This window comes from Rhincodon typus, chromosome 11 (genome assembly GCF_021869965.1).
Source record: "Rhincodon typus isolate 14 chromosome 11, sRhiTyp1.1, whole genome shotgun sequence".
Taxonomy (NCBI): domain Eukaryota; kingdom Metazoa; phylum Chordata; class Chondrichthyes; order Orectolobiformes; family Rhincodontidae; genus Rhincodon; species Rhincodon typus.
The window spans coordinates 29,444,030-29,466,885 of record NC_063342.1 but is presented as its reverse complement, the minus strand read 5'-3'; the positions used below and the strand labels follow the sequence as shown (position 1 = coordinate 29,466,885).

At 36.1% G+C, this 22,856-nt stretch overlaps 1 protein-coding gene across 2 annotated transcripts; it reads left to right on the top strand.

Annotated features, from left to right (window-relative positions):
• The first annotated feature begins 247 nt into the window (after nt 1-247).
• LOC125484440 (E3 ubiquitin-protein ligase CBL-B-like) lies at nt 248-21,742 on the top strand. 2 transcript variants are annotated; one of them, XM_048603199.1, is made up of 8 exons: nt 248-336; nt 1,558-1,658; nt 3,982-4,119; nt 5,949-6,028; nt 7,830-7,964; nt 13,833-13,976; nt 19,013-19,129; nt 19,738-21,742. In XM_048603199.1, exons 5-8 carry the CDS (start codon nt 7,844-7,846, stop codon nt 20,016-20,018), a joined length of 663 nt encoding a protein of 220 aa, XP_048459156.1. In that variant the 5' UTR covers nt 248-336; nt 1,558-1,658; nt 3,982-4,119; nt 5,949-6,028; nt 7,830-7,843; the 3' UTR covers nt 20,019-21,742. The 2 variants fall into 2 exon arrangements, with proteins under 2 accessions (XP_048459156.1, XP_048459157.1); XM_048603200.1 differs by having other exon boundaries at nt 253-336; nt 19,016-19,129.
• Nucleotides 21,743-22,856: the final 1,114 nt, after the last annotated feature.

The window sequence follows — 22,856 nt, the reverse complement described above, 5'->3', positions numbered from 1 at the left end:
TTAATTTTTGATCAACCTGTCTCCAGTAGATTAAACCGTGGCTGTTTCCAAATGTTCCTGCTCGTTGCCTATTTGTTCAAGTGCTTGCAGTCTGACATTTGTGAGCATTCCTTAAAGCAGTAAGGTCTTTCAACTGTAAATGCACTTGATCCTCTGGAAATTTCTTTCCAGGGTCCAATGGATTTTTTTCACTTTTGCACCTTGTGCTATTAAGCAACGACAGTGACCACTGATTGACCTATCAGTTTGTATGTAGAAGGATGCCGTACCATTCCTCTTTTTCCTTGACTGGATCCAAGGGCCTATTTGGTTTCAGTGGTAGAAGAACAATCACTGGTGAGTCCTAACATTAGCTACTTAGACATTGTTATTAAGGCTGTTGGGGGAGATAGAGGTCACATCTGTCCCCTTCTTGATCTATAGTTATTCTCCTGATTTCCCCATGCAATACTCCATGACATCATCGGATTGGATGGAGGGTAATGTAGCCTCTAACATTAACCCTTCCAGAAACATTACCTGAGGAAACATTTAGTTTAGCAGATTTATACAGGGAAAGCTCAGATATACGATGGAAACTTAGCAATACAAATGAAATCTAAGCCCTAAGCCAATGCAAAGGGAAGTAAGTACTCAGACATTTCTGGTATTATTGTGGCTCAGAAATCATGATATTAAGTGAAAGAAACAGGTGTAAGCATTGGGATTGGTTTGTTTTCTGGTCGTTACTATCAAGACTGGTACCTTTCTTTTAGGTTGTATAGGTTCCTCGCATTGCAGTGCTTACTTTCTAGTAGTGTGATTTAAAGTGTAAAATCTGCTTTCTGCAAGAATTTTAACCATAGAGCTATCATGAATTTTGGAGAGGTGCTACATCTGTTTGCAGCGAACTCACATGAAGTCGGTGATAAACCATAGTCTTACACCTCAGCAATGGATTAACAATAGTGACCTAATTGCTGTGTTTAAATTTGCAACGTCTTCAGGTTTTCATCAAGCCGTGATGTACAGTCTAGATCATATTGTGGCAGATTACATGGTGTAGAATTAGGATTTTTTTTTCATTTGGAACTATACTCTTCCTGTGTGTACAGTTAATGTTGTTATGTCCATGGTCTGATTTTAATGCTTATTCAGCAGTCATGTTATCTGCAATTTTGATTTTTTGTCTCTGGTCATTGCCTTTGTACTTGTTATCGTTGCATTGTCAAATTGCTCAGCCAGTCTTGATTACAACATGGAAGAAAAAACTTCAGATAGAAGAAAAGCATATGGCTTTATGTGATTCAGAAGCTTTTAGACAGCTGTCTTTAAATAGGCCATTGATCCTGGTCATCCTATGTGGTTAGAGTTTTCATTCAAGGTCACTCATTAATGTGAATCAATAAATATAAGTGGGTAAGTTTTATACATGCACTGTTCACTACTGCATGATTGTGTAATTATTAAAGATATATGAATTGCTGGGAAAGTCAAAATGCCTGTTTCAAAACTTTTTAGATGGCAGACGTTGAAGTTTTTCTGCAGTAAACAATAATTTGTTCACTGTTTTAACAGACAGTCACCAATGGACTTCTGAGGACTGATGAATACGATATACCTCCACCACGCCAGTCTCCTCCTCCTCCAACAATTACAGCATTTTCCAACAACACAAAGTGAGTTGATGTTAATTTTAATGAAAAATGACTATGTTGTATGATTGGATACACCAACACAGAGTCTTGGTGGCTTTATAGTAGTTTAGTAATCCTAAATCCAGCTAATTATTAGAAGTGTAAAGATTGGGGAAACTTGGAGCATGATCTTTTACTAAAATTATTAATGTTCATTTAATCCCAGTAGTAATGGAATTATTCTCTCAATGTGATCCTGCTGTACTAACTAGAAATGTGTTCAGTTCAATTACTTGTCTACAATGATTATTAGTGTTGATATCGGTGTCATGGTAGGACAAGGGTCAAGTGGTATTCCTGATTATGATTTTGTCACCTCTACTGGAACGCCATTTAATGTTATCGGAATCAGGCTTGCTGATGGCTGTTCTTTTTGAACAGTGTTAACAGTCTTCACTGTGCAGGCATGCACATAGATGAAAGGTTACTTTGGTTGTAATGCTAACGATAGTGCTGATTGATGTACATTGATTTCCAGTTAAGATACATGTTGATTTTGAAATTCACATCCTTGTTTACGTCTTTCCTTGGCCTTGCTCTTCCCTATCTCTGTAATCTGCTCCAGTTCTGCAGCTGACCAAAATATTTACATTCCTTTAATTCTGGCCACATGAGCGTTTCTGATTTTAATTGCTCCACCACTGGTTGCCATTCCTTCAGATGTATGGGCTTTAAATTCTGTAATTCCCTCTCTAAATCTCTCCATTGTTCCCTCCATCTTCAACAAATGCCATAAAATCTGCCTTATGTGTACTAGTATTTCCTGTGTAGCTTGATATCAAACTTTACTTTGACTCTGTGAAACACTTAGGTATGTTTAATTTCTAAAGGTCCTTAATAATTACTTGTTCCTACTGCTGCTCCTTCCCCTGAAAGGTAAAACATGTCCTTGGACAGGATTTTTTTTGTTTGCAAAATGAAGTTTACAACATATTGCATATAAGGTCACTGTTCTGTTCCAGGAAATCATTGAACAATTTGCTTATATGGTAGTATTTTTGTTTGTACATAATGCTTTAAGGGCAAGGTCAAAATCATAATCGTTAAGAAATGTATAAACAACAATTGAATAAATTAGTTCAATTTTTTGCTGCAAAGTCTCCTAAATCCATTATTTCAGTTTTTAGTTTTCATTGGAAAAAATCAACTGAAGAACAATCACTGTCAAAATTAAACTCGCTGTTGAGAGGAAATGATTATCATACTAGAGCACTTACAAATTTATTCATCACTCATAATAACTATCCATAAATGAATTTGTACTTAAAAGCCATGCTGATGGATAGAATATCCATGTTAAACTCACTGCCTAATACAGTTAGTTTTTAACCTTTGCTTCTTTAATAGCAATGTGTAGTCCTAAAAAGAAAATGAGTGATGAAGGTAAACCGCTCCCGTAAGCCCATTGTCTGCAACAATTTGAAGTTGCAATCATTTACAATTTCTTTTTATTTGCAAGATGGTGTATGATCTCGGACAATCAAGAGAGGTTAGAGATCTGTGAAGTTTAATTCTTTTAATTTTAATTTTGCGTTCTATTGGTTAACATAATGCCAAAGTTGAGGCTTACATTCGCAATTCTGAAAGGCTTATTTTAGGCTAGTTTTACTATTCCCCATCTGGCTTTTTTCCAACTGATTTTCATAACAAACATCCTTAAGTTAAAAAGGTGGAATGTGGATAGGTCTTTCGTTAATCACAACAGCTATTATATCAGCTAAAGGAAATGAGCAAGGGCAGTCCAATGAAGATTCACCATTTTGTTTGTCTTTCTTTTTTAGGAATTTTGTTTTCAGGATTTTGTATAATCCCTTGTTAACAATTCTTTGCAGAAAGTCAAGAATTTTGCATCTTCGCAATCAAACGATGTTGCACATCAGCATTTTGTATGACAGTGGTAACCAGTCGACAGAGATAATCCTCTGAATTTGTGGCTTACCAATGACTGCAGCCATATTAAATAAATCTTCAAACTTCTGTGGTCACCAAAAATAGATAATTGTCATTTTATCTATGAGTTACCTCTTATGAAGCTTTAATTTAAAGTAGCCAAATTTAGCATGCTGGCAATGTAATTAAAATGAAAACCATTGTGTGGAAGGTTTTAATGCAAGTGGGAACTAAATTGCAGAGTTTATGAACTGTGTAATTATGCTACTGCAAAATTCTTTCTTCCATTTAGCAGGGCTGCTGTCAATTATGGTGACAGCTGTTTGAAATCAGGAGCAATGTGTTATGTAAAGCTCTCTGATGGGGAACTTCTTTGCATTGAATCATTCTATTTATCAAAGGTTTACTTTTGTAGATATCAACAGCCAAACTCAGAAATTCAAAGAGGGCTTAATGAGGTTCATGAAGATGAATACAAGATTCCATCATCATATCCAGTGTCCATACCTGTGCAAACTTCCCATTTGCAAGCTGTGAAGCCACGTGCATCAAAGTAAGTTTCCTGTTTTTGGTTAGACTTGTCTGATTTCATTGCATCACAAGATGATTGTTATAATTTCTACTTTTCTGTAGTACAATACTGGTATATATGTACTTTTAAAAAAATAACTTTTAGCTTGCATCAAAAGCTTGATCAATACTGTATGCACTGTCTAGATTCTAAGATAACAAGTTCATTAGAGATAAACATGAATGTTAATTTTAACAGGCTACAAATCAATGGTTTGTGTTTAAAATATAAAGCTACATTTTAAACACTTAAATACCTTCAGTTTGGTGATGCTGAGGTGTAATTCCAAGGGTCACTGTCACCTCACCCACATGATCATTATCCTTTAAGTTACAACCAAGTGTGTTACTTCACTTATTTTGACTAGTAGTTTTCTCTCTGTTGTGCTTTAGGTTTTGCCCTTTATCATGATGGATTTGTGAACATTTTGCGCTTAGAACACAAACTTGTTATTTCAGTAATCTGATGGTCGCTGGTGGGCTCTTCCTCTCATGCTAGAAGGCTGTTGAGTTCCTTTCAGTGTTAACCAAACTGGAATTCACGTCTACATTGCAACTCTAGGAGAGGAAATGTAACCTTAATCAATTAATTTAAAGTCTGATTTGAATAATTGACTACTTTCATTATTGTGATATTTTCATTGTGGACATTTACTTAATGGCTACCCCCACTTCAAATTGGACAAATGAAATTTGAGTTGCAGTTTTGATCATAAGTATTACGTTAGAACAAGTTACAACTATGAAATACATTAACAAAGTTCTCTACATTTTTGAACAAAGAATTGTCTAGACTTTGTCAATGTGTCTGCTGTTTAGTTTTTCGCAGCCTTATATATTTGTGCTTTTATGTTTCCTTAAGACTGGACCTACTGGTAAGTTTTTAACTCAGACTTCTTTCCATCAGTTTTGGTGAATCCCAGCAGGTTTACTTTTGGTTTGCAGCTGACTGTGTGAGACTTTGTGTTAACAGTGAGTATCATTAACTTAAAACTATGACAAGTGCATTTCATTTTGGTATTAATAACTCTTCTTAAAAAATTAAAACATTTAAAATTTTCTTTGTGGCATATGCATCATGAAATTTCTGGATGGAAGTACTTTGATGTTGGACTTACAGGACTTTATTGAAATGATTTCCTACTAAGCCAAGGTTTAGATCAATTCAGTATATGACTCCAGCGTAAATGTGCGCTGCATCAGTGATACTTCAGTATAAAATTTATTTTTTAAATCCCCAATCAAAAATGCAACTAAAGCAGAAATCAACATCACATGCCCTTAAACTATTGCAGTGTAGTGCATAAGATAGATCTAGTTTTGACTTGAATTCACTTTGGGTAGTGTATATGCCCAAATAGTAGATAATTAATGTATATATTTTCATATGAATGTTTAAAAGGCTTAAATAAAACTTATTGTTGACTTATTCTGAAAGCTTGTTTATATTTTTAAAAAATCATAGATTTTAACTTGAATCATATTTGCAGAATATTATCTGGTATTTACTGAAAGAGTGCTAGGAAATGAATTATTTTGAAAGGGTAGTGTTGACCAAAATGTTCATTTTACTTTACCATAAGTAGATAAAGTGTGCCATTTCCCAACAAATCTGAACTCGCACTGAGTTGAGAGGACAGTATATAAATCCATTTACATTCGCTCCTGCATATTTTACATTCTGAAAGGGAATTAACCTTCTCAGTCCTCACTGTGCTCATTGACTTATTGGCTTCTGATTTCCCAATGTCTCACTCTCCCAATTCCTGTAACTTTCTCCAGTTTACCGTTTTCTTCTGTTTAACGTTTCAGAGTGATTGAAAATGGACAGTGTGCTAATGGAATACACAACAACACATCAGAAGCAAAGAAACCTAAGGCACTGGAAATAGGTAAAATAGATTTGATTTTTCCTTTTTATATTGAAATTTATTTTAAGAAAATAAATTGAAATAAACAATTATTAGCTGTAAAATAAAAGCCTCTAAATACAGTGAGTATAGCTTGCCTCTCCTGAAGATGTGATCCTTGTATTTGGTTTCACTTAAAAAGGAAATATCACACCACCTGTTCTTAATTATTGCTTGTAATATTAATACCTATCACAATTAAAAATGATGAATGTTTTATCATAGAATCATTCATTTGTAATAAGATAATTGTTATTTTAAGAATATCTGGAATTGAAAACTAGTCTCAGACATTGTGATCATAAAGCTGTCCTCAATGATAATGGCCCATCTGGTTCATTAATGTCATATAGGGAAGGAAATATACCATCCTTATCCAGTCTAACCTAACTACCCTCTGAAATCGTGTATCAAGCCCCTGAGTTTAAGGGCAGTTAGGAATGGGCAACAGTTGCCAGCATCAAGCACATTCCTTGAATAAAAATTATTGATACTTCTACCGTGCACCAACTGGAAGAATTATGTCAAACTACTGATGTTTAATAAACCTTCTATAGCCCTACCAGCATTTGACCGCTATCCTTTCAGCTGCCATACTCTTAAGTTCTGGAAATACCTCATCTAAAGGCACTCCACCACCCTCTCCTCCTTTAGGATGCTTTTCAAGACCTAACTCTTTGACCAAGCAATTGGTCATCTACCTTAAAATCTCCTCATGTGTCTTAATATCAAATTGTGTTGATAATGCTCATGTCAATGTACATTTTGCAACATTAAAGGAGCTCTAAAATGCGCATTGTTGTTTAATGTTTATTATAGTTTATTTGTTCTTGGAATCAATCTTACGACAGTCATTTTTGCCTGCTGATCTTTCAGTGCCCTTTTATTGTCTAAAATAAATTTAGAAGTTGCTCATTTTAAATCCCTGATCCAAGAAATTATTCCTTTCTGACAGAATGCCCTGTGATTATCACTTCCTAGTTCCTCCACTAGCTGTGTGGTTTAGATTATGTTTATTGATAGAGCCTTATTATCATAACACTGACCAAATAATTGCTTTCAGAAATATGATCCTAGTGGAAAATTCTGATTGGCCATTGTAGTGGTATTCAACAACGAAACTTTGGAACTTATGCCTTTCTCTCTTTACACTTGCATATTAAGGAAAATTGTTAAGGAAAAACCATTTCTGATGAAGGGTCTAGGCCCGAAACGTCAGCCTTCCTGCTCCTATGATGCTGCTTGGCCTGCTGTGTTCATCCAGCTCTACACCTTGTTATCAAGGAAAATTGTTCTCTGTTTTCTCCAAAGTTTGTAACTGCTACATGAGAATTGTTTATCATGTTCTGTTCTTCAAAAACATATATTTTTCAGAGAAAACATGTCTGACATGATTGTATGGCAGTAAGCTATATAGGTTGTGTTCAGTCTTCAGACTTATCAAATTTTAGCCAGAGCAGCAATTGTGATATTCAGTAAGCCCTACTAACCTTGGGCTAGTGTACAAGAAAGTCGAACAGGGTCTTCTTCCTGTTTCCTGTACAAAAACTGCAATGGGTTGGATGTAAGAGCACATGACTGGGCTCAACATTGTTACTGTTGAGGGTTCAGTAGTCTACTTGTACTTTGTGTAGGCTTCTACAAAAGGAATGGTCACTGTGGGGACAACTCCTAGGACCAATGGAACTATAGTCCAGTCAGACATTGAATATTTAGGAAATGACGGGGGAAAAAACTTCTGTAAAAATGCAAATAAGTTAAAATGTACTTTTGTTACTTTCAGATGACATTTTTGAGATGCCGATTGTTGCAGCCCCCTTACCACCAGCTCGACTTCCAGCAAGAGACAACCAAAAACCCAGCTGCTCCTCTCTGAACAGAACACCCTCTGATTATGATCTTCTAGTTCCTCCTCCAGGTATGTAATCAAGATGACAATGCAATAATAGGAGCTTAACATTATGACTCCTATTATGACTAAGTAAATTTTTATTTTTGAGAATGTATGACAGGCAGAAAATTCAGATTATTGGCAATCTTCGTGTTATTGAATGGGCCATCCATTTATTAAATGGCACAGAATTACTTCCCATTCTGTTGAATGGACCATTCTGTGAGACTTATTTGATTCAGTCTCTTACCAATCTACTTTTTTATTTTCACACTGAGCAGGCTGGAAAGAATTTGCCAATAGAGTAGTCTTGAATTTTCAGTCCTCAGTCTGGTGATGCAGGTTCTGAGGGAGGGTCACTTGACCTGAAACATTAACTCTGATTCTCTCTGCAGATGTGCCAGACCTGCTGAGCTTTTCCAGCAATTTCTGTTTTTGTTTCTGGTTGTGCAGGTTTGAAGGTCTATTTCCTGACCAGGTTACCTGAGGTCCAATACTTCTGTGCCCTCCTCCCTAACACAAAGGAAAGTTTTGGATTCCTGAGATTGCTTACTACTAACCATTCATGGATATCAGGTGGGGCTCAATCAGTAGGATGGAGATTGGTGGAGCTCTCAGTCTTGGCTGCAAGACTGCAGTATCTGCCCTGTTGTAAGCTGGTGCAGGTTAAACAGCTACAAAATATGCAACTTTCCTTCCACTATTCAAAACTCAAAATGCTTTGTAAAGAACCTTTACTGGTCTCATTCAAAACACCAGTGTGTGCAAAATAGCAACTCCTTCACCAAGAAATGGTACAAAAATCTGTCTTCAGCTGCTCAACATTCTGTAGAATAGAAAAGGCTGAGTCAATCTGTTCAAAATTTAAACACTTCTGACATTACATTTTTACAATACATTCTTACTTATCTTCAATATCCATTAAAACAAATACAACAATAGTACGGTTAAATCCAGACATTTAAAAGATGTGGTTTAAATGTTCATGGTTTAAAGGAAGAACTTTAAGTTTAGAATTTAAACATGATAGGATTTGCAAGCAATTTACAATCTTTTTGGAGTTATTAAAATTCACAAAATTATTTGAAATTAACTACGGGAAAAGCACTTTGCAAGCATCAATGTAGAAGTAAAGTCAAGGGTATTTTTGCTTTTGGTCAGAGAGAGCCATGGAAGAAATGAAGCAAAAATAAACATTTGGAGAAGGAAAGAAAAGCATTAAGCATGGATGATAATTTTTACAATGACCTGAGGGTACTGCTTCTGTCAAAGGTTTCAGGTCATATTTTGCCTCTGTACTGTGGCCCCAGTGATTCCTGAATAGTTAGCGTGGCCTTTCAAAACCTATCGTCACGTTTATGCATCTACCATAATGGAGGTACTGTTAATTTTTTATCATAATCATTAATCTTGTGGAAAAGATGTAAGCATTTAATTTTTTTAAAAAGACAAATTGTGTGTATATCCTGTAGATCCAAAATCAAACATAAAATTTGATAATTACAACTAATTGAAAAAGAAAATGAGAGCCTAATTAACTGTACTGGAGTGTAATACATTCAAAGCAGTTGTTAACCTACATTTTTTATTTTTGAATAAAATGAACAGTTAAAAGTTTGGTCATTTTTGATGCAATCTTTAACAAAGAAGTTTTTAAAATTTATTTTTCTCACTAAGTATTCCCCTTGTGTTTCTGTCCTCACCGTCTCTCCTTGGCATTCAGCTGGATACAAATTCATGAATAATGTCAATCTCTGTCTTCAGCATGAGCTTTGATTGTTAGCATGAATTTCTGGAGTGGAGTGCATCACTAATCACTCCAGTGCTGTTCACATATGTTTGGTTTCAGTAGTTGTGTGTGGGTGGCAGTGGTGTTTTACCTATCTTGAGTGTTAATGGAAATTTTAGATTTATCTGCTTACATCTGACTTGAGATCAGTTCACAGATTGGAGAGCAAACTTTTGACCCTTTCTGAAAAAACAAAACAAAACTATGACTCCTTCTAATCTTTATCATTCAACTACTCATTTGTTAACTTGCTGGACTGTTAGGTTTTGGAGGATTTTATTGTAACATTCTGTTACTGTTCATATTGGATGTTTGTGAAACACAGCTGTACAAGGCCCAGGAATACAGTTGTTCTGATTAGTAGGCCAGCTTTGCAAATTGCAGGGAATTTTTTTCCCCTACTCAAGGTTGTGCTATAATAGTTTGAAGAAAGTAGTCATGGCATGATTTAAAAACTACTCATGATTGAGGAAAATTATAATTGCTAGGGAATTAAAAGTCTTGGGAACCCAAGCACAAAGCCAAAAAAAAGGAGAGACTGGATCAGAAGAATAAAGGGGGATCTCAGCGGAACCTCTAAAATTATAACAGGACTATACAGGATAAATGCAGGAACAATGTTCCTGATGACCAGACTGTCTAGAGCCAAGGGTCAGTAGTGTGTTTAGTGACATGGAGTCAGCCATTTAGGACAGAGATGAGGAGAAATTCCTCATCAGAGAGTGGTGAGCCTATGGAATTCTCTTCCACAGAAAGGGATTGAGATCAGAATATTCAATGTTCTGAAGAGGGAGTTAGATATAGTTCTTTAGGCTAAAGAGATGAAAGGGTATGGCAGAAAGCAAGAACAGGGTGCTAAATTCAGTGATCAGCCAGATCATGTACTGAATGGCACAGCAGGTTCAAAAGGCTGAATGGCCTACTCCTCTAACTTTCCAAATTTCTTAAAAAAAAATAACTTAGGTCAGCAATAGAGGAAGACTGATAGGAAGACAAACTGAACATTCTGAGTAAACACCAGAAGATTACCTTTTGTGTTTTGCTCTGGGCACCCTCACCATCTGTTCCCATTGCTCCTCTCCCTCTGAGAATAGCACAAAAACCACCATATTTCAGCCTTTTCAATTCTGTCAGTGTCATATTGAGCTTGATACATCAACTCTGTTTCAGTTCTCACAGGTTTGGTCAAAGTTTTTCTAGCATTTTCAGTTTTCATACTCAAATATTCACTGTATGCTTCCCAGTTTTCTGTCTTGAAGGTCCTTTTTGATTTCACAGAAATTGGCAATCTTCTAGCACTTCTTGCATGCTGTCATTTCAATTCTTGCAGTTGCTTTAATGCTTGAGACTACAAAGTAAGCAGTGGTCAGACAAGTCACATACACCCTTTACAGTTAATGATGACTGAAGGGACTAGGGGAGGGAAAACCTTGCTGCTTTAATGAACCTTCCTTCTTCCCTTACCTACTGCTGCACCACTAAAGTCAGTTATAGCATTCCTATTTCTCTCATGCCTGAGACCTGCCAGCAGTGCAAAGGCCAGGAATCAGATTAGGGTCTTTCATAATTTGAATCAGTAGCTTGTCAAGTTCCCCATTGAAGCACGTATGGAGCCCCAGAAATAATAATCCTAATTAGTTTGAGCGTTGTCTTTACACTTTTTATTTAGTCTGTTCTCCTGATTGCATGTTCTTGTTTAAACAGAGAATGCTGATAATTACTAAGGGATACGAGGTTGTCTGGCTTTTTGTGGCTGGCAGCATCTGCAACTAAATTCAGTCAAATGATCATGAACACAAGTATTTCTGTCATTTATTTATATCAATTCAGTCTCAGTATATTTTCCTGGAATAATATAGACAATGCAAATCAGCAAAAGGGGAAAGAGAGAAAATTATTCCTTTCAGCATTTTGTTTCAAACAATATCATGCTGGGTTGTTCTTCACCAATTTAAGTGATTATGGGTTCCGTCAAAGTTTGATAATGTTTCAGCTCCTTTAAGGATTACACCTTTATATTGGTTGTAATGATAGATTACCTTTGAAGGGAGGGCAACATAGATTTACTAGAATAATGCTTGGACTGCAAGAGTTAAATTGTAAGAAGACATAAAATATAATAGGGATGTACTCCTTGAAATTTAGAGAATGAAGGAACAGTTTGAAAGAAGTTTTCACGATATTACGAGGATTTGATAGGGTAGATGGAAAAAGAGTTTCTGCTGTTTGGTGTGTTTAGGGTTAGGTTACATAGCCTGATCATTACAGCTAGATCTTTCAAGAGTAATAATGAGAGGCAGTTAATGCTTGTGAATTGTTAATTTTAAATTGAGGGAAGAACAATGTGTGGAAAATGTAGTTGTATGTTACTGGGGTACTCATCAGTCATCACATTATTGAATGGCAGCATAGACTACAGGAACCTAGTGACCTACTCCTTATCCTGAAAAAACTTTTGAGAGACACTGAGGAAGAAATTCTACACAACACTTGCAATCTGTCGATACCATTCAAGCTTGCTGATGCAGGTTATCTCTTGGGGCCTTCTCAGAATTGTATGGATAGATTATGGAGGTAGGGAGGCAAATGAAAATGTGCTGTGGTGGGCGTGCATGTGATAGCAGGCAACTCTTCCAGTCTCCAAATTATGGTAAGTTTTCAAAAAAAAAACATTTTTCTTTGATCTGAAGTTGTCCTTAATAAGGAGTAGATTTGACCACTAGAAAAAATGATGTGTATGTGAAGAAAAGGTGATTTGAGAAAAATCTTTTTTCTCACGTAGACTTAGGTTATGAAATGTACTCCCTGGAAAATGTGGTAGATGCGGGTTCCGTTGGTTCATTTACTGATTATTTGGATGGAAATGGTGTGCAGGGATATAGGAAAAGCAGGAGATTGGCACTAGGTAATAGAAATTTTGCAGGCACGATGATGCAAATGGCCTCTGTACTACTGTGAAAACAGAGCCATGCTTGCATTGCATATTCAGCATTCAGTTCTTCCTGTATTTGTGTCTAAAATAGGTATTATGTCTTTATTCGAGCAGTCTTTTGCTATTTGAAGAGGTGCCCTGGAGATTTGGATGTTTTTGTCTTCAGTTTAGCATACTTCTGGGTGGGAGTTGTTGTGGACCAGACCAAACCACATCAAAACATCAAGGAGACAGCCTTAGAACCTAACTTTTATCTTATTTAAAAGTAAGTGTAAGGTGCTGCATTCCAGATGTGATTCACTTCGTTAAACTACTAGGCTTTAAGCATAACATGCTTTATTCTTGTGCCACAGTTAAAATACAAACATAAAAAGAAGAATTGGCATAACTTTTCATTCTATCGAAATACTTAACTAAATAATATTTAATTTAACTACTCCTCATCAACTGTTCCGATATAGCAGCATCCCGTAAACACACTCTTGGCAAAAGGAAATTCAGCAAAACAGATTTGCTCACTTGCTATCTCCTCCAGACCATGAGAAGGAACACTGACAGAATGAATCTAGTAGCAGAGAGAACTCAAACTTTTCATAGCAGCAGAGAGCACAAGCTGTATCTAGCAGCTTCAATTTCAAAACTCCAACTTGAACAACTGAAAGCAAAACTAAAACTCTGGGACTGTCTGACCTGATTCCACCCCCCTCATACTACTTTTGTCTAAAAAAAACCCCAAAGCTATTTACTCTGCATTCCATGGAGCAGGTGCCTTGGCACCTGGTTTACAACACCTCTCCAAGAGGAGCAGGATAGAACAAATCCCTCTCACAGGCGCATTTCGTCACAGAGTCAGGATAGAAGGTTATGCTTGGAAATTTGTCTCCCTGCAATCTGGTTGTAATGGGATCTTTTCCATTTTCCTCAACAGAAATTTATTTCTGGTATTGTACTGTAAGAAGCCTTTTTTTTTTATTCCGTGGAAAATCAGCAACTGTATTTGTTGAACACTCTAGTGACTTAACTACTAATCTCCAGTTTTGTCCATAGTAGATTTTGGATTTGAGGTTGTTCTTAAATACCTTGTCACACAGGCCCTTTGACTTGTTTAAGCCTGCAAATGCCAATGTGACCTCTTCCTGTTTGGTTTAAACCTGGTGTATGTTTTTGCCCACAGGTGATAATAGTACACTTGACAGCCTTCCTCTGTCATTGCCTCCGCCTCCACCTCCTGTAAGGGTTAGCCTCCCTGATCTGCCCAGATCTTCTGGCTCAGGCAGCAGACCTACATCTGGACATGGTCCATTGCATTTTAGTGCAGGTAATTCAGTTTTTCATCGGTTAAGATAGAGTTGTGTAAAATGAAGCATGAATGAGCCTCTATTTGTTCAAACATACTGAAAACTTCCATGGTGTTTTACATTATATTGTGATATACAGCAGACTACCAGCAGGTGATTTCTTTTTATTGACTTTTTTCGAGTTTGTCTAGTCTACTTCAAATATTTTTAATAAAGTAAGCTGCTGTGTTGTTGCACAGAGGAACGAACACAACACAGTCATCAAAGAAAACTTTGACAATTGGAGACAATCAGACCAGGATACACAGCAATAACTAAGCCCCTGTTATAAAGCGTTGCATTCTGTCTTTATATTTCCATTGTCAAGCTTTGTGTCCACATTTATAATGGAAACAGGCTGTGGAAACTTGTATTGCTTCAATTATACCTGAACCAGTGGTGACACTGCAGTAACTCCAGGAAGGAGAGGATGCAGTATCGTTTAACAGGTTTAGTCAGCAGTTTAACTGTTATGTAGGAATCCTTTATTGAAAATGTTAACAGTAAATATGTAAACATTAAGAATTTTAATATATCATGTATCTACTGGTTATTTCTATGCATTTCCATATCTTCAACTAAGTTTTTATTTTCTGTTATCCTAACTCCCCTGTATGTCATTACTGTGCACTTTAACTTAGAGATCTGCTACTGCTGGATTGACCAGGGCTAGTTTGAGGGATAGGTGGGGACTCCTGGTAGAGTTGACTGGCTTTCATTAGGTTAGAGTTTGAATTCAAATCTGGTATCATTCAGTGCTGTACCTTTTGGGCTGCAAGTATTGCAATATTGCTGTGATATTTAACACTTGGTTAAATTGTGTTTCTTGAAGTTTTGAGAAGCAGTCACATTAAATTGTATATTTTCAGCCAAGATCGTTCAAAAACAATCAAACCTTGCAAGCTGTCACCACTTCATTAAGCTGTGTAATTTAAACCAGGTTCCGTTTTTATAGAACAAATGTAGAAGAAAGTTATTTATAAACTTTCACAGACCTATGTTTGTATTACAATACATCGTTCAGCCAGTATCAGACAGTTTGCAACTTGTGCTTGAAAACTGTTTATTTTTGAAATCAAATAATGCATTGTCTTTGTTTATGTGCAATAATACTTTGATCTTTAAGTAATACCTTATTCAACAAGGTATTAGTGACATTTGCAATGAGGCAGGTGCTTTTTGGATTTGGGCCATATATTGAAATTACTAAATACAAGAATGATTATAGTTGTTAGAAATAGTATTACCATTCTGCTATTAGTACCTACAATAAATCCTCCTACTGCCTCCTCCAATGAAAGTGTAATAAGGGAGAGCTAAAGCAGAAACCAGCATATTTTCCGAACACTACTTAAGATGCGGGAGATTCATATTACATAAGTGGTGTACTGTTTTTTAGGAGTTGATCATTTGTACAGATGTGGGAAAGAATTAGCTTATTTTCAAATATTAATGATTAGTATAATTAATATATCCATTAGTCATTGCCTGTTAAGTTAGGAATCATCAGTGAATGACTTTATTTAAAATCAGCAGACTAATGTAAGGAAACAGGATAGGTAACAAACTGCAATTTCGTTCAGTAAACTTTAACTGAGACAACTGAGACAGCAGGAGTTTAAACATTATAAATCGCTAACTCTTGCATTAGCAACACAAGACTCAGGATTCAGCCTATCAAGCCTGCTCCATGTTCATTTGGATCTTGGCTAATAATCTACCTCTTGGCAATTGTAATTTTTCTGAGTTCCTTCCTCCCTTCAATTTCTTGATTTATAGCTGTTTCCGTGATGTTGTTTGTATTCTCTATGGTGAAGTCTGATGCAAAGTTCCTAATCAATTTATCTGCCATCCCTTTATTTTCCATTATCAGTACTCCATGCTAACTTTGTATGTGACCAGTGTTCATCAAGCCTTTTATTTTAAAAATATTTATAGAAATTCTTGCTATCTGTTTTTATACTTCTGACTAGCTTTCCCTACTATAATTTTTTCCTCCATATTTATTTTTCAGTTATTCTTTGCCTTTTGTCAAATCTGTCTTTGCACAATGATTTCTTTTCTTGAAGTTTGATGCTATCTTTAATATTTCGAGTTAACATTTCAGTAGTGAGTCTCTTCCTTAGAATTTTTCTTTTACTCTCCTGAATGATTCTAATTCGTGTATTCTGTTAATTGGCTGTCACTGCATTTCTATTGAACTATTCTTTAATCGAATGTATCAGTTCACTTTAGCCTATTCTTCTTTCATTCCTCATAATTGACCTTTTTAAATTTTTAAACAAATGGTCTCAGATCCACTCCTTTTTCTCTCAAACTGAATGGAAAAATCAATCATGTTATGGTGACTGTTAGCTAGGTGTAGGGATGCCTTCACAATGAGATTATTCATTCATCCTATCTCATTGCACAACCAACCAAGGCTGGATGGCTTCAGAACATGTTGTTTTAAGAATTTATCCCAAAAGCATTCTGAAATCCTCATTGAAACAACTTTGGCCCATCTGACTTCCCCGGTCTATTTGGAGATTAAAATCTCCTGTGATTATCGCTGTGCCATTCTGACAAACTCCATTATTTCTTCCTTAATGCTCCATCTTACCTTCGTGTTTATGTTCGGAAGCCTGTATAAGACTCCTGCATATTAATTTTTCCCTTTACTAATTTCCATCTATACCAAAACTATTCCCACATCTTGGTTTCCTAAATTTAGGAGATTTCTATTAGGCTAAAGTAAAACGAAGAACTGCAGATGCCAGAGCTCTGAGAAAAAGACAAGAATGGCTGCTGAAACTCAGTAGGTCTGGCAGAATTTATGGAAACAAAGCAGAGTTAATGTTTCAAGAGTGGTGAATCTTCATCAAACCTGTTTGCAGCTCGGAAAAAGTGGCATTTATGCTTAAGGGGAGGCGTGACTGGAGGGAGTGGGAAGAGGGAAGATGGAAGATGTGAGTGAATAGGTGGTGATGGCTCTCAGAGAGAGAGAGAGAGAGAGAGAGAGAGACATTTGAAAGGGATAGGTACACAGGAGATTATGGATAGTAGGCTAGGATAGAAGAAAAGCTGAATAATTAAGTGATAATAAGAGCTAACAGTAGGAGGGACTGGATGAGCTGTACTGAAAGCATATATAATGTGACAATAAGCCAAGGAGTAGTTGCGAATATGTAACTGTCATTCATCATTAACTAACAGAACTATCCCTCCATCTTTTCCTAGTGTCCTGACCTCCCTAAAAGTGTACAAAAACTGAAAGAACTCAGATGCTGTAAACTAGAAACAAAAACAGAAATTGCTGGTAAAGCTCAGCTGGTCTGGCAGCATTCTTAAGAGAAATCAGGGTAAATGTTTCAGGGCGAGTGACCCCTTCTCAGAACTCCTGTGTTCGAAATCCACGTTGATTCTGCCTGATTTTACCATTATTTACTTAAGTGTCAAGTCATCACATCCTTTGTAATAGATTCTAATATTTTCCCCACCACTGATGATAAAACTAACTGGTCTGTAGTTCTCCATTCCCTCCTTCCCTCCCTTCTTAAATACTGAGATCACATTTGTTATTTTTCAGTTTGACATGCCAGGATCTATAGAATTTTGAAAACCAACCACTAATGCATCAAGTTAAATCTATAGTTTCTTCCACACTCTGGGGCCCCAGCTCATCTCGTATCCAGTTAGAATCTAATAGCAATAGATTTCAGTTGTTCAGTTTTACAAGTCCCTTGGTTGCCTAATATTTTTGTGTGGTTTTGTGTAACCCCTTCCATGAAAGTGCATACACAAAGTAATTGTTTAGTTTCTCTGCAATTTTCCTGCTCCTGTCTGCATCTGTATTGGAACCACATTTGTTTTAGCTAATCATTATATTTTCATGCGCTTGAATAAGCTTTAATAGTCTGTTTTAATGTTTCTTGATGTTTTGCATTCATGTTTTCGTTTCTCGGTCTTCCTACACTGGATCCTAACTTGCTCCCATTTCTCAGGCTTGCCACATCTTCTGCAATCCTAATAAGCCTCTTTCTTTAATCTATTGTAACTTTAACTTGTTAGCCACAGATAATTCACTTTTTCTACTGGATGTTTGTGCTTAAGAGGAATGTGTATTTACTACTTTAAATACTAATCATTGATTGTTCAATGGCAAATCTTTGTGTATTTTATTAATCCACCATGCCCAACTTGCCCCTTCATAGTTTCCTTTTTTCAGAATTAAGACCCTAGTCTCAGTACGAGCAACATCATATTTAAACTTAATGTAAAATTTTAGTGAATAATGATCACTATTTCCCAAAGCTTTTTTGTAGCGAGGTTATTAATTAACCCTTTGCCTATTGTGTACTAATAAATGTAAAATAGCCCAATTGCTAGTTGGTTTTCAATGTAATGCTTCAGAAACCCATCTTGTATAGTTTTTTTTTAATGGAGGATAGAAAATGTCAGGCTGGGCAGGATAGCATTGGAATGGTTAATGAAGTTCTTTGTCAATAGGTGAAAGAGACCCATTGAAATTTGCTAATCCATAGGTAAATTCACGACCAAGTAATAAAAGACAAAGTATTTATCTTTGACTTCTGCAGATAGTCCACTCAAGTTATCCACTATTGTGTCTCTCTGTCAAAAAATAATGTGTTTGAGCCCAGAAATTGATCTCACAAATCAGACCAACTCTCCAATGCAGGACAGAGGGAGAATCGGCACTATTTGAGGTTTTGTGCTTTAGTAGAAATGTTAAAACCCTATCCTTGTCTGTATGCTAAAGGATTATTCAAGCAGAAGAGTTTTCTGGTGTCCTCATCTGGAAGTTGAAATTTTCAGATCTGGTCATTGCAGTCAACTGGTATCTCTGTATCATACATAAAATGGTTACTTTGCTTGTCCACATAGCAACTCTCGCTATTTGCATAACACATTTTATGTAAAACAGTTTGGGACATATCTGAGATATGTGGTAAAGTGCTAAGTAAACATAAATTGAAAAAGAATTAGTAAGAATTACTTAAACATTTTTTTTTTAAAGTAGATTCTGTCTTTGACCCGGCAAGTTTTCCAGTACCTCCAGCTAGAAGGATGGTTGAAGATAATCAGAAATCCAACAGGATGTCACAAGAATATGATCAACTCCCGTCATTGGCAGGTACAATATGGAAAACCTGAACTGAAGGAACCAAGTATAACTGGAACTAAATAATCTGTTGGACACAGATATTCTTTAATGTTGAATGTGAGATGAACTGTTCAGATATGAGAAACTGGCATTATTTTGAACACTCTATGCAAGTCCACACACATTCCAGTTATGCTACTCACTTTGAATCTCATTCCAGTATACTTTTGACTTCATACACTTATGTCAAAAAAAAAGTAACTATGTAGATTTTCTTTGAAAGGTATAATATCTTGAGGTTGATAAAACGTAAAACCAGATTGGCTGATTCAATAAGCTACAAAATTTTGTTTACTGAGGAATTGACAATAATTGACGTGTGCACATGCCTCTCTGTATTGTAATTTTTTGATGGTGTGCTAAAGTTTTATTTGGGCTGTGAGTTATTGAAGTTATACAAAAATATACCAGTTGAGTTAGTTTTTTGTTGACAAATTGATGGAGTACTTGGGCATTTCATTACTAAAATTCAGTAAAAACAAACTGAAGTGGTAATGATCAAGTATACCACTTGACACTTTTCCCTTGTCATTGTGTCTTTGGACTTTAGACTTTCATTGTTTTGATTTCTATTTCAGATAGTTCACAGGCTCCAGCCAGACCACCTAAACCACTCCCACGCAGGACTGCACCTGATAGTTACCACAAGAAAAATAATGTTCAAGAGCCAACTTCTTTGCATTGTAGCCAAGCAGGAGAAAATGTGGATGCTAAGATTGCAAAACTGATGGGAGAAGGTTACTCCTTTGAAGATGTAAAACGGGCACTTGCAATAGCTAACAATGATGTAGAGATGGCAAGAAGTATTCTTAGAGAATTTGCCTGCTTTCCTCCTATTTCACCACGTCTCAATCCATAGCTGTTCATCTGCGAGTGAAAAGCCCAGAGAATAGGCATCCGAATTTCTGAGGAGCATTGAATTTTAAAGTAGCATTCAACTGGTGGAACAATTGCGTGTTGACTGACTGCAGTCTGTTTCAGTGGGTTTCTTGAGAAGGTTTCTGGTAGGAGATAGAGAATGATGCTTATGTATTTTTACTAGCCATAACGTTAAGAATCAGGGTTCAACTGAGAAGAAGAAAGTTTACTCTCCTTGAATTTCACTCCTGTGAATTGCTTGAGATCTCTGCTGCTTACCGCTGTCAAAAGATTTTTGAAAGTCATCTGAACTTTGCTTAAGTGGGATATATGGTCTTATCGGTCTCAGTATTTTTAAATGTGGACTCTGGGATCGGTCAGCCTTGTTGCAGCATTCCTTTCATGTCATCTGCACTGATGGGGACACACCGCCAGTTTTGAACTCTCCACCCTCATCATTTAATCTAGACACAGACTAAATGAATTCGTTCTGAAGATGCTTTCGTTTGCTGCATTTCAGTCTATCAACAGGTGCAAAAAGCATGTGGCCTTCACTACTGAATCTTTTCTGAGATAAAATGAAATTTCTTTATTAAAAAAAAAAACTAATTTCTGAATGTGCAGTTACATATATTTGTCTATGTATAGCCTTTCAAAGTAATTTTTGACTGTAACCTCGGCAGCTTCCCATTGTGTACAGCCTTCAGCATTTTAAAAATAATTTCTATTCCTCTTTTGTCTTATGACCCAGCTACTTCATCCACATTGTATTCTAACAGAACAAAATTAATTGAGAAGTTTCTGGTTAAGGCAACAAAAAGTGCTGACTGACTTTCATGAGTTGTGACATCGTTAGTTGGATCAATTCCAAAATACAACCAAGTTTTTTTTTTAATATTTTAAAATAGTTTATAACGCTGGATATAGGGAAGCAGAAGCATCAGAGACAGCACACAGCATCTATACACTGATTATGGCCAACTGAATGTAAAACTGCCTCCATTCGATTATGTGCCAACATTTTAATAGAACTGTGTAGCAGGATAAGAACATCAACTTTGCTATTTGTGAGCATGGAGTAGAACAATATCATTATTGCTGATGTCATGAGTGACAGCATCCTTTTGTTTGGAAAGGGTGAGTGTTGTCAGTTTTCAAGTCTGGTATCACTTTGTTAGCACCAGCGTCAGCCGATTATTCAGTCCGAAGAAAGGATTAGATTTTGCACTGTTAACGTTGTGCCGGAAGACTGTGAAATAGCAAATAGTCTTTGCCAATTCATGAAGTATCTACTCCTTTCTTCACATTGGTAATGGATCTTATTTGCTTTACTCAATAATGGGATAATAAATTAACTTCGTTTTGTCAATGTCTGTTCTGTAGGTTACATTGTGAAGAGAATCATTGGTTCAGCTTTGTCTTGTGTCACCATAATTTCTGGTGAAACAAAACTCAGGGCAAATATCCATCCTTATGTAAATTATGACTATCTTTTGTAACCTATGTTCAGTCAGTAGCTTTGTAGGTTTGCTTCATAGCTTTGAGGCTGAATAATTCATGCCTTAATACTAGTTGAAACCTGACTTTAGCTGTTTACTTTGAGCAGTTTTATGGTCATCTAAACTCAAGAGACCGAAAGTATTAAAGCTAATCACCATTTAAATCACTGACTGTATGATGTATAACAATGTGGCTATTAAATGAATATATATTTCATAAATTACAGTAACAGATTAATGGTAGTTTCTTGATCTGTGTCTCCACTGCGTCTCCATTAGTATTATCCTGTATGGTTCACTATCAACTGTGTGGCATGTTCAAAATATGTCTTACGCTATTATACTGCCATCTATTGGTCTGTCTGTACAATAGCACTGGTAAAGTTATAGGCAATTAAGAAGTAATTTTGAGGGGATGGGGGAAATTACCAGTGATATTTTCTAATGTGGTTTTTATTTTCACAATTTATAAATATATAAATGCACTAAATACAGCTCAATATTTTATTAGATTAAATATAGTGGGGGTGTAATTTTGACTTGCTGTAAAATTGAAGAATGATGCAGCAGTGGTTTTCATTTCCAGTCAATATCAAAGTTAGAATAGCCTTAGATAAGTAGGTATCTGATGAAGTAGGTATTTTTTTTGTGCTGACAGTGAAATGGGGGTCAGTTGTAGATGGGACTTGGAATGTTTGGTCTCCATTTTGTTCCCTCCATCTACATCAGACCTCTATCAGTGTCAATCTGAGTTCTGAGGAAGGGTTACTGGACCCAAAACATTAACTCTGATGTGTCTCCACATCTGTTGCCAGACCTGCTGAGCTTTTTCAGCAATTTATAATTTTGTTTTTGATTTACAGTATCTGCAGTTCTTGCAGATTTTACCTCTATCAGTGTATTGGGTGTATTGCTGCTTTCCCTTAAAAGTTACTGAAAATGTTAAAGCATTTAATTTCTTTTTGATATTTTCAGTTTTATAGTCAATTGTCAGTGTAGTGCTGTTAGTCGTTATCAAAGTCATGTTAAAGTGTACTTTTTTAAAAAATTCAGAGACTGAAAAATAATTTGGTTTTAATTATTTGACCTGCACAGTGGAAATTATTTATTTTGGGGATAGATCTCAACATGTATTCTAGATTTGCAGAAAAGCCATCAGCAGTTCTTAAATTTAGATTTTGAAATCAGTTTCAGGAATGGCCTTTGTCCTGCCAGATGATTTTCCTTAAACTGTGAATTACATTCTTGAACTGGTCATATTCAGATTTTGGTTCCGTTTCAATTTGGCCTTATACTTTTGCACAATCAGCTTATCATTTAGTTTCCTCATATCTTTGAGT